We start from the raw sequence: 12,666 nt of genomic DNA on the forward strand, positions 1-12,666 counted from the left end.
GCAGAAATAAGGAATAGCAAGGGGAAGAGGTCACGGCTGGGAGTTGTCTATAGGCACCCGAAGAGTTGCCTTGCAGTCGGACAAAGTATAAATCGGGAGACAATGGAGGCGTGTAAGAAGGGCACTATAATTGTCATGGGTGATTTTAATATGTATATTGACTGGACAAATCGGAGGTAACATGGAAGACAAATTTATACAGTGCATCAGGGATTGTTTTTTTAGAGCAATATATTGCAGAACCTACCTGGGAAGAGGCTATTTTGGATCTAGTAGTGTGCAATGATTAATAAGAGATATCGTAGTTAAGGATCCTCTAGGGGGTAGAGATCAAAGCATGGTAGAATTTTAAAGTCAGTTTGAGGGTGAGAAATCAGGTCTCCAACCAGCGTCCTCAACTTAAATAAAGGCAATTACAGAGGTACGAATACAGTTGCCTAAAGCGGACTGGGAATATGAACTAAGGGAAAGGTCAGCGGATGAGCAGTGTTAGACACTTAAGCAGATATTTCATAACACTCAGCAAAAATTTATCCTGGTCAAAAAGAAGGACTCGATGAGATGGAAGAACCACCCGTGGTTAACAAAGGTGGTCAAGGAGAGTATCCAAACAAAAACCAAGGCATACAAAGCAGTGAAAACTAGTGGCCGGCCAGAGGATTGGGAATTTTTTTTTTTTAAAGGAACCAGCAGCGGATGACTAAAAAGCGAATAAAGAGGGAGAAAATTGATTATGAAAGTAAATTGGCAAGAAATATAAAAACAAACAGCAAGAGCCTCTACAGGTATATAAAAAGAGTGTGGCTAAAGTGAGCATGGGACCCTTGGAGGATGCGACTGGAGAATTGATCACAGGGAACAGGGAAATGACAGATAATTTAAACAAACATTTTGCATCAGTCTTCACAGTGGAGGACATTATAAACATCCCAAGGCAATCAGGTATAAAGTAGGTAATGGAGAAAAGATCTTGTAACAGTCTCTATCATGAGGGACAAAGTATTTGACAAACTAATGGGACTAAAGTCAGACAAGTTGCCAGGACCTGATGGCCTGCATCCAAGGGTTTTAAAGGAAATGGCTGCAGAGATAGTGGAGGCATTGGTTGAAATGTTCCGGAAATGTTCATTGAATTCTAGGAGGGTCCCAGCAGATTGGAAAACCACTAATGTGACACCCCTGTTCAAGGAGGGAGGGACACTAAAAGCAGGAAACTATAGGCCAGTCAGCCTAACATTTGTCGTTGGGAAAATGCTAGAGTTCATTATTAAGGAAGAAATAGTAGGACATTTAGAAAAGCGTAACGCAATCAAACCAAGTCAGCATGGTTTTGTGAAAGGGAAATCATGTTTTACAAATTTGCTAGCGTTTTTGAGGATATAACAAGCAGAGTTGATAAAGAGGAACCAGTAGATGTAGTGTATTTGGGATTTCCAGAAGGCATTCGATGAGGTGCCACATAAAAAGTTATTGCACAAGATAGGAGCTCAGGGTATTGGGGGTAATGTATTAGCATGGATTGAGGATTGGTTAACATACAGAAGCAAGGGAGTCAGGTTGGAAAGACATAGCTAGTGGAGTGCCACAAGGATCAGTCCTAGGGCCTCAGTTATTTACTAGCTACTTTAATGACTTGGGGGAAGGGGGCAGAGTGTAATGTATCCAAATTTGCTGACGATACAAAAATAGGTGGGAGGCATGTTGTGATGAGGACAGAAGGATTCTGCAAGGGGATATAGACAGGTTGAGTAAGTGGACAAAAACTTGGCAGATGGAGTTTAATGTAGGAAAGTGTGAGGTCATGCACTTTGGTAGGAAGAGTCAAGAGGCAGACTATTATTTAAATGGAGAGAGACTCTAAAAAAGTGCAGCACAGAGGGATCTGGGTGTTCTTGTGCATGAAACACAAAAAGTAGTGTGCAGGCAGCAAGTAATTAAGGTGGCAAATGGAATTTTGGGCTGTATTGCTAGGGGGTTGGAGTTTAAAAATAGGGAAGTCTTGTTACAACGGTTCAGGGTGTTGGTAAGGCCACACCTGGAGTACTGTGTACAGTTTTGGTTCTCATATTTAAGAAAGGATGCACTAGCATTGGAGGCAGTTCAAAAGAGATTCACTAGGCTGATTCCTGAGATGAAGGGGTTAACTTAGAGAACAGCTGAACAGGTTAGGCCTTTATTCATTAGAGCTAAGAGGAATGAGGGGTGATCTTATTGAAACTTACAAGGTTTTGAGGGGACTTGACAGGGTAGATGTTGAGAAGATGTTTCCATTAGTGGAGGAATCTCAAACTAGGGAACATAGTTTCAGAATAAGGGGACACTCATTTGAAACTGAGAGGAGAAGGAATTTTTTCTCTCAAAGGGTAGTGAATGTCTGGAATTCTCTACCCCAGAGAGTTGAGGAGGCTAGATCACTGGAAGTATTTAAAGAGGAGGCAGATAGATTTTTGAAATATCAGGGAGTTAAGGGCTATGAAGAGCTGGCACAAAAGAGGAGTTGAGGCCTAAGGCAGATCAGCCATGATCTTATTGAATGGCGGGGCAGGCTTGAGGGACCGAATGGCCTACTCCTACTCCTATTTCTTATGTTATGTTCTAAATTGCCCCAAAAGCACTCTATGAGCTCATCTTCCATCTGCCAATTGGATTCATCCAATCTATATGCAGATTAAAATCACCCATGATAATTACAGTGCCTTTCTTAGGCGCCCCCATTATTTCTTCCTGTATACCCCATCTTACAATGTTGTTACTGTTAGGAGGCCTATAAACTACTCCCACAATTAACTTCTTCCCTTTGCTATTTCTTATCTCTGCCCAAACTGATTCTAACATCTTGATTTTTATAACTAAGGTCATCTCTCACTATTGTAGTAATGACATCTTAATTAACAGAGCGACCCCACCACCCTTATCTAGCTTCCTATCCTTCCAAAATGTCAAATACCCTTGAATATTCAGGTCCCAGCATTGGTCACCTCGCGGTCACATCTCTGCAATGGCTATCAGGTCACATGAATGCTACAGGCATTCAGATACAAAGCCTTTAGTTCTGTCTTTTTACTATATTTCCATCCCTGACCTTAATTGCTGTCACACTCTTATGTTTGTACACTCTCTGTATCATAATGTGTTATATAACACATGTTCAAGGCATATAGGCTTGCATCACCCAATCTGCATAACGTTACATCATACTTGGAAAGTATTTGGTTAAAATTGAAGCAGTAGGCCACAGCTAGTAAAAGATTCAGCTATTCTGTTAGTGGCAACAAGACCTCATTAAAGTATCAATTAAGTTACATAGGAACTGCTAGGCAAAAAAAGTTAAAAATTAATCTGGCTCACTTTCTTACATTCTGGCAGTCACATGATATAACAAAAATGAAGCTGACGACTAATCATGGAAGTTCATTTCTGGTATCAATTAATCGACAACAGGTCCAGCCATGAGACAAGGAAACCCCTGGTGGTGGAAAGCTTTGGAACCATTCCTCCCAGGCATTCTGCACTTACCCTGTGTTACGTATCAAATTACTTGCACTGTATCCCAAAATATTTACTGAAAGAAATCCATCTAATTGTCATTAGAATGAATCAATACTATCTGCTTCCACCATCTCCCTGGGATGCCAGTTCCAGAATCAGAACACTTGCTCACTGAAATAATATTTCAGCAGATCAATGTTCAATTTATTCTCCTCCTAGTACAGGATGTGGCCTTGTGATTTACTGCTCTGGATAAGGTACTCATTAGTAAACTTTGACTTTGTACAATAAACTGGCTGACCAGTGGCTTGGCCACACATTTGTTTACACAAGTGAAGGCAAATAATTACACAAGTGAAGGCAAATAGTTACATCTATAGGAATGCTTCACTAAAAACTAAAAATGTAGTTGCAACTTGAATCTGTTGCATTGATGACATGGAAAACTACTGGCATATTAAAAAAATCAAATTTCATCTCATTTGTGTCTCATTTTTGCCAAAAGTATTAACTCATTTTTAAAAGAATAATAAAATGTGATTTCCACCAACTAAGCATCAGTTGATTATTTATCTTAAAAAATATTTTTTTGGTACAGATATAAACCATATCCTGTATCAAGACTTCTGTGAACCTAATATCTCAATTGTGGAAACTACTGTGTTATCTTCATTCATGGAATGTGGGTATTGCTGGGAAGGCTAGCATTTATTGCCCATCTCCAAGAAAGTTATGTTAAATTTGTACAGAACACTGGTCCGACCTCAACGGGAGTATTCTGTCCAGCTCTAGGTGACACACTTTTAGGGAAGACGTGAAGGCATTGGAGGGGGTACAGAAAAGATTCACAAGAATTATTCTAGGATGAGGAGCTTCGGCTACATAGATGGACTGGAGAAGTTAGGACTCCCTGAAGAAAAGACTGAGAGGAGATTTGACAGAGGCATTTAAAATAATGAAGGGTCTGGAAAGAGTAAATAGGGAGAGCCTGTTTACATTGGTGGAAGCAGCAAGAGCCAGAGCACATATTTTAAGGTAGTGTGAAAAAGAAGCAACGATGACATCAGGAAGACTTTTTCACGCAGTGAGTGGTTAGGACCTGGAATGTACTGCTTGAAAGTGTAGTAGCGGAAGGTTCAATCAAGGTATTCAAGAGGAAATTTGACTGTTATCTGAAAAGGAAGAATGTGCAGACTACGGGAGAAGACGGAGTGTGGTATGAGGTGAATCGCTCCTTCAGAGAGCCAGCACAGAATGGCCTCCTTCTGTACTGTAATCATTCGGAGATTCTGTGAATTGCCCTCGAGAAGGTAGTTGTGAACTGCCTTCATTTTGCAGAAATTCAATTCAATGCAAGGAAGACTTGCGGCGTTGAGAAACCATTTATGGTGACAAACAATGCCTTTATCCAGCAGCTCAACCCTAACAACATTTATTGGGGCTTTATCAAAGTAACAAATGCCTATTGTAATATGCAAAATACAAACTATTTGCTGTAATAATCTGGTTAATTTCCCTGAGGAGGAGCCTCAGGCCCTTGCAACTGTCCAAGAGGTTCAAGGTTCGTGCAGCCTGTATGGATCAAAGTGGGAGTTGCAGGATGGATGAGCGAACTGACCATGGTAGAGTCATACAAGAAGCCATTCAAGTGGGGGGGATTAATAGGAATGCGGTGATAGTAGGGGGACAGTATAGTCAGGGGAATAGATGCACTTCTTTGTAACCAACAGCATGAGTACAGAAAGCTGTATTGCCTGCCCGATGCCAGGGTTCGGGACATCTGGTCTAGGCTGGAGAGGAACTTGCAGTGGGAGGGGGAGGCTCCAGTTGTTGTGGTCCATGTAGGTACCAATGACATAAGTAGGACTAGGAAAGAGGTTCTTCTTAGAGAATACAAGCAGCTAGGGGCTAAATTAAAAAGCAAGACCTCAAAGATAATAATCTCTACAATATTCCTGAAAACAAATTGGAATAAGGTAAATAAGATTAGTGTGTTAAATGTGTGGCTCAAAGATTGTCATGGGAGAAATGTGATTTAATTTATAGATATTTCAATAAATATTTGCCATGCTGGGTCCAGAGTTCTGTTGAGTCCTATAACTAGGGTGGTAGAGGGCTTTAAACTAAACAGTGAGGGCAAAGGATCAGGTGAGGGATGGTGTGATAAGCCAAAGAGAGAGGACAAGGCAAGGGAGCAAGCAAGGTAGACATAAGGGAATTGACAATCTGAGTGTGGCAAGCAGGGACAGAGCATATAAACTTAAGAGTGCTCCACCAGATAAAGCTAGAGTTTGCAAAAGTAATAAAAAGACTGTCTATCTGAATGCATGCAGCATTTACAAGGTAGATGAATTGACAGCACAAATGGAAGTAAACAGGTATGATCTAATTGCCATGACGGAGACATGGCTGCAGGGTGACCAAGGCTGGGAGCTGAACGTTCAAGGCTATTTGGTGTTTAGGTAGGATGGGATAGCACGATAGCACTGTTAATAAAGGATCAGATCAGTACATTAATGAGAGGGGATCTTAGATTGGAAGATCAAGGTGTAGAAACAGTAGTGGTAATGTAGGATACAGTATAAATCAGGAAATTAGAGGTGCATTTAACACAGGTAGTACAGTAATCATGGGGACTTCATTCTACATATAGACTGGGTAAACCTAATTAGCACTAATGCTGTGGAGGACTAATTGCTGGAGTGTGTACTAGAACAGTATGTTGAAGAACCAACTCAAGAATGGGCTATTTTAGATCTAGTATTATACAATGAGAAGGGACTAATTAATAATTTTGTTGTAAAGGGACCTCAAGGGAAGAGTGACCATAGAGTGACCATAATATGATAGAATTTTACATAAAGTTTAAAAGTGATGTAGTTCAATCAAAACTAGGGTCTTAAATCTAAACAAAGGAAACTATGAAGGTATGAGGGGTAAGTGGGCTGAGGTAGATTGGGGAACTACATGGAAAGGTATGATGGTAGACAGGCAATGGCTAGGATTTAAAGAATTAATACATAGTTCACAACAAATTTACATTCCTTTAAGGCATAAAAACCCAGCAGGAAAGGTGATCTAATCATGGCTAACAAGAGAAATTAAAGATTGTATTAGATCAACACTAACTCCTGTCAATGCAAGATGGCCACCAACAGTCCTTCTGTGCATGCGCACTTATCTGTGCACGCGCACTTATCTGTGCACATGCAGAAATCCACCCTTAATTATGTGTGGGAGAGATAATGTGTGGAATGGTAAACTTTGGCATGCTTAAAAACTAGCAAGGGTAAATCATTGTGCATTTCTTTTTTAACAGAACAGATTTTTTTTTGTATTGCACTATCGTTAGTGATTTCCCTTTGCTACCATTTTAATCATGCTAGAGAAATTCCCAGCAACAGCTTCAAATTAATTTATTTGAGTCGGTTCATTTTCACTGAATTATTGGTTACTTATTGGAAAAACATTTTCCACATGATTCGAAGTTAAATGACAATTCAAATAATGAAGTAATGTAACCACTGATATGCTTTCTGATATTTAGCTGTTTAAGATATTTATTTCTCTGTTGTTTTGTTGGCATTTTTGTGCTAATCATATCAAAATCCTGGAACTCCCTTCCAACAGCATTGTGGGCGTACCTACACCACATGGACTGCAGTGGTTCAAGAAGACAGCTCACCGCCGCCTTCTCAAGGGCAACTAGGTATGGGCAATAAATGCTGGCCCAGCCAGCGAAGCCCACATCCAGTGAATGAATTTAAAAAAATGCTAGGGCTGGGGTAGTGAGACTTCATATATATTTTATGATGCGTGTAGATTATTTAACAGGCACCAGTAATTTGATGCTGCCAGCGCTGTAATATTTCCAATTCCAGGGCCAGTGATGACCGCATATGTGCCCTACAAAGATGGCGGCCACACATAACTGCACATGTGCAGCAAACGCAGCCTCAGATCAAGGAGGCGTTGCCAAAAAAGTAGTAAGCCTGAGAATTGAGAGCAATTTAGAATTCAGCAAAGGAGAACTAAGAGAAAATAGAATAAGTAAACTGGCGAGAAACATAGAAACAGATTGCAAAAACTTGCAAAGGTAGCAGAAATGAAAAAATTAGCTAAGTGAGCCCACAACAGGCAGAGGCAGGAGAATTTGTAATGGAGAATAAGGAATCAGCAGAGAAATTAAACAAATACTGTTTGTTGGTCTTCACCGAGGAAGATACAGAAAAAAACCTTCCAGGAATACGGGAAAACTAAGGGACTAGCGAGAAAGAAGCAAAGAAAGAAACTAGTATTAGTAAAAAGTAGTAGTACTGGACAAATTAATGGGACTCAAAGTTGATAAATCCCCTGGACCTGATGATCTATATCCCAGAGTGATGAAAGAGGCGGTTGTAGAGATAGTGGATCACTGGTGATCATCTTACAAAATTTCTATAGATTCTGGAATGGTTCTTGCAGATTGGAAAGTCACAAATGTAAACCCATTATTTAAGAAAGGAGGGAGAGAGAAAAAGTGAGGAACTACAGACCTGTTAGCCTGACATCAGTAGTGGGGAAAATGTTAGAATCTATAATAAAGAATGTGATAACGAACATTTAGAAAATAATGGTAGGATTGGGCAGAGTCAACATGGATTTATGAAAGGGAATGTGGATGTGGGGACCAAACGTAATATTTCCAACTTTGCTGATGACACAAAAAACTAGGTGAGAGTGTGAATTGTGAGGAGGATGCAAAGAGGGTTCAAAAGGATTAGACAGGTTAAGTGAGTGGGCAAGAACATGGCAGATGGAATATAATGTGAAAAAAATCTGCATTTTGTACCAAGGTGTATTTCTTAAATAGTGAGAGATTGGCAAGTGTTGACCTCCAAAGGTACCTGGCATCCTTGTTCATAAGTCATTTAAAGCTCACATACAGATGCTGCAGGCAATTAGGAAGGCAAATTGTCTTGCAAGAGCGTTTGAGAACAGAAGTAAAGATGTCTAGCTGCAAATGCATAGGACTATGGTGAGACCACACCTGGAATACTGTACAGCTTTGGTCTCCTTACCAAAGGAAGGATAGGCTTGACATAGAGAGAGTGCAATGATGGTTCACCAGATTGATTCTTGGAATGGTGGGATCTTCCTCTGTGGAGACTGGGCCTGTATTCTCTAGGGTTTAGAAGAATGAGAAGTGATCTCACTGAAAAATACAAAACTTTTACAGGGCTGGACAGGCTAGATGCAGGAAGGATGCTTCCCCCTGGTTGGGGGGAGCAGGGGGGTGGGGGCATGGGAGGGCAGGGAAGGTGTTGGACCAGAGGGGACAGTCTCAGAATAAGGGGTAAGTGTTTTAGACCTGAGACGGAGGAGGATTTTCTTCACTCCGAGGGCGGAATCTTTGGAATTCTCTACCCCAGAGGGTTGCAGAGGCTCAGTCATTGAGTATGTTCAAGACAGATCGATATATTTCTAGATATTAAAGATATCAAATAATATGGGGATAGTGCAGGAAAATGAAATTGAGGTAGACGATGAGCCATGATCTGGTTGAACGGCTAAGCAGGTTGGAGGGGGCAAACGGCCTACTCCTGCTCTTTTGTTCCTATAAGTTTAAATTGATATAGAAGTTTTCTTTATTAAATGTGTTGAACTATAGAAAACTTCTCAACTCAGTCTGCTAAATAAGCTTTTTATAATTATCACTTTTTTGTGCATGGCTATCTCCTCTTCACTTTCACAGCAGCAGCTTCAGCCACTTCAACTTTACTCTCTGGAATTAATTTCTTAAATATTTCTTCTCTCGTCACTTCATAACTTTTGCCAAACCTCATCATTTGGTTGAGCATCCGATCACTGCTCTGAACCTCCCTCTGACGACAGCTTTGTTGTTTTTTTTAAAAAGTCTATTTTCATTTCTCTCCTCATTTTTTCCTAAACTATCCCATGATATTTTTGGTGTTAACGGCACTATATAAATGCATTTTTTAAATCAAGTTATATTTCTATTTTGAAGTTGAAATACTACAACCATCTTCAAAAGATGCATCAATGCAGATGTTGTCGAAAAATGTCAACTTAAATAGATGTATGTGCAATACAAAAGTGTACTAAAATAAATAGCTTCTTCAAATTAATTTTAGCAGGTACAAATCCTTTCGCAACAATGCACCTTATCATCTGAAAGTTCAATAATATTCATGCTTTTATGTTTATAAACAGAGTTTCAATCGCATGCTAATTTTTTATTAAATTAATTTCCATTCTTGCCACACCTTGCTGACCAATCAGTTGGAGCACAAGCTGCCAGTTCCACTTTCCAACATTAGCAAGTCAACTGAATATGCCAGTCACTAACTGGAAAGAAGCTGCACTTGTCACACTGATTGAGATCAGATAATTCAGCAGAGATCAGGAATGATACCTTTCATCTTCTGGTTTGCATAACCCATTTCTAAAAGGCATCATCTATTCGGCCATCAGGTGACTTCATAATTTAAAAAACAGATGGGTTAAGATTTTAAATGTGAAACTACACAATAGGACAATATAGATCATTATCTTGAAGTACTACCTTATTTTTAGATACCTTTTTTCTTATTGTTTGGTCTCATGCTTATTTCAACAACACGGTCTCTCTTGTCTGCAAGCCCAAGTCTCCAAATCAGTTCTTCCACTTCACTCCTACTATTAGGACATATAACACTGAAAGCATCTCCAGGCTCATAGGTCATTGATGTTTTCTGCAAAATAATAATGACTTTATTTTATGACTTTTGTAATGGTCCACAGATTACTCAAGTAATTTTATTTTCCATAATCAAGGTGGTGGAGTAGGGATTAGTTTGTCAAAAGATTCAAGTAACCGAATTAAATCATATTTTAACATTTATGGTATCTGAAATTGCATTAGCCTGCACAATTTTTTTTAAAAAAAACAGTATGCAATCTGCATTGTATCTTGCATGTCTGTTACTGATGTAAAAATGACTTAGTTACAAACTCTTGTAGATATCTGGTTCAGTAATCTGCAGGTAATCAAAAGGTAAAGCATTACATGTGGACACAATGAGGCTACAATTTTATTTGTCCACAATGTGAGTTTTGAACAGATCAGTTTATCAGCAAATATGAACTTATAATTTTGAATAATTTTTTGTATTTCCACATTACCCATTATTATCTGGTTTAGTAAATCACAGTACAACAGCATCTGTCATGTTTAGCACCTTAACAACCAAGAAATTAGCCTTCTTGTCAAAATAAATTACAAACAAAATAGCGATGAAATCTCTCCCACAATTATGTGCTCTGTAGATTATGATTGGAAGCCTCAGGTCAGGTACTAATGCACTTCGTAGCCAAGCATATGGAAATATAATCAACAGGTCAACTGCAAATAGAGTATCCATTTTTTTTATTCATTCATGGGATGTGGGCATCGCTGGCTAGGCCAGCATTTATTGGCCATCCCTAATTTAATTGCCCTTGAAAAGGTGGTGGGTGAGCTGCCTTCTTGAACCACTGCAGTCCATGTGGTGTAGGTACACCCACAGTGCTGTTAGGGAGGGAGCTCCAGAATATTGACCCAACAACAGTGAAGGAACGGCGATATATTTCCAAGTCAGGATGGTGAGTGGCTTGGAGGGAAACTTCTAGGTGGTGGTGTTCATGGGTTTGGAAGGTGTTGTCCAAGGAGCCTTGGTGAGTTCCTGCAGTGCATCTTGTAGATGGTACACACTGCTGCCAGCGTGTGTTGGTGGTGGAGGGAGTGAATGTTTGTGGATGGGATGCCAATCAAGCAGACTGCTTTGTCCTGGATGGTGTCAAGCTTCTTGAGTGTTGTTGGAGCTGCACTCATCCAGGCAAGTGGAGAGCATTTCATCACACTCCTGACTTATGAGTTGTAGATGTGGACAGACTTTGGGGAGTCAGGAGGTGAGTTGCACGCCCCAGGATTCCTAGCCTCTGACCTGCTCTTGTAGTCCAGTTCAGTTTCTGGTCAATGGTAACCTCCAGATTGTTGATAGTGGGGGGATTCAGCATCGGTAATGCCATTGAATGTCAAGGGGCAATGGTTATATTCTCTCTTGTTGGAGATAGCCATTGCCTGGCACTTGTGGTGTGAATGTTACTTGCCGCTTGATGGTTCAAGCCTGAATATTGTCCAGGTCTCGCTGCATTTGGACATGGACTGCTTCAGTATCTGAGGAGTTGCAAATGGTGCTGAACATTGTGCAATCATCAGCAAACATTCCCACTTCCGACCTTATGATGGAAGGAAGGTTTATCCTAAATTACACAATTATATTCACTATGAACAACTTATACATCATTACATTAGCTATATGGCAAGCAGCAATAAAAAGACAACACACAACCAAACTTTTCAATGTAGTAAAATAGACAAAGCACTATAAAAATAACACAATTTCTCAATACACTTTCATTGTGGTTCTTTGCATTTAAGTATTTTCCTCATATGATATAGGCAAACTAGGGCAGAAGATTGGACGAACTCAAGAATGCTTTGAAGTATCTTGGTCGCCTTTTACTATTGAGGTGGGAGGGGATAAAGACAGGTTTACATGGAAACAATCAAATACATCACAGAACAGGATATTATTTACACTGATGTGAACGTGGGAATGTCATTCGTAGAATTTAGTCAAAATATCATAAAAGAACACTGAAGCACCAATACTAAATAATTTTAAGAAATTGCAAAAAAAATTTGGGCTGTTTTTCACGAAATATTTTCCAATGACTCGCATTCAGGAACTGTAGAAGACTTGGTGTGAGGGAAGGAGTAATGGTGGTGTAGTTGAAGAGGAGAGGAGGAATGGCTCATTCGTTATCATATCTACTCTTGCTCATTTGTCGCCATGACAAAATTTGGCAGCTGTGCAAGTATATGCTGGAAATAAAGTTTAATAAAACTCAAAATATTCTTTTTAAAGTATGATCAGGCTATATCCCCTGCCTTGCCATCAGATGTGATAATATTACTGTATATCGTAACTGTTTTCTTGCCTTCACTGGATCTCTGCATTTAAAGTCCAGTTTTAGGCACCACACACTGTTGAAAAGAGACAGAGGCACAGCAATCCAAGCCTTGCTCTTTTACATGATATTCACAGACTGTGCCATTACTAGCATTGTCCTCTTATTTCCTTTGGCCAGCTG

General features: G+C 39.8%; 1 protein-coding gene across 3 annotated transcripts in view; it reads right to left on the reverse strand.

The window, feature by feature from the left end:
- The window catches only part of mtrr (5-methyltetrahydrofolate-homocysteine methyltransferase reductase), a 119,241-nt gene that overhangs the window by 74,784 nt on the left and 31,791 nt on the right, over positions 1 to 12,666 (reverse strand). For all 3 annotated transcript variants that reach the window (XM_078538734.1, XM_078538733.1, XM_078538732.1), the window contains exon 7: positions 10,070 to 10,223. In XM_078538734.1, coding sequence (XP_078394860.1) covers positions 10,070 to 10,223 — 154 coding nt within the window. The remainder of the gene's footprint in view (positions 1 to 10,069; positions 10,224 to 12,666) is intronic.

Source organism: Cetorhinus maximus, chromosome 3 (assembly GCF_964194155.1).
Source record: "Cetorhinus maximus chromosome 3, sCetMax3.hap1.1, whole genome shotgun sequence".
In the NCBI taxonomy this organism is placed as follows: domain Eukaryota; kingdom Metazoa; phylum Chordata; class Chondrichthyes; order Lamniformes; family Cetorhinidae; genus Cetorhinus; species Cetorhinus maximus.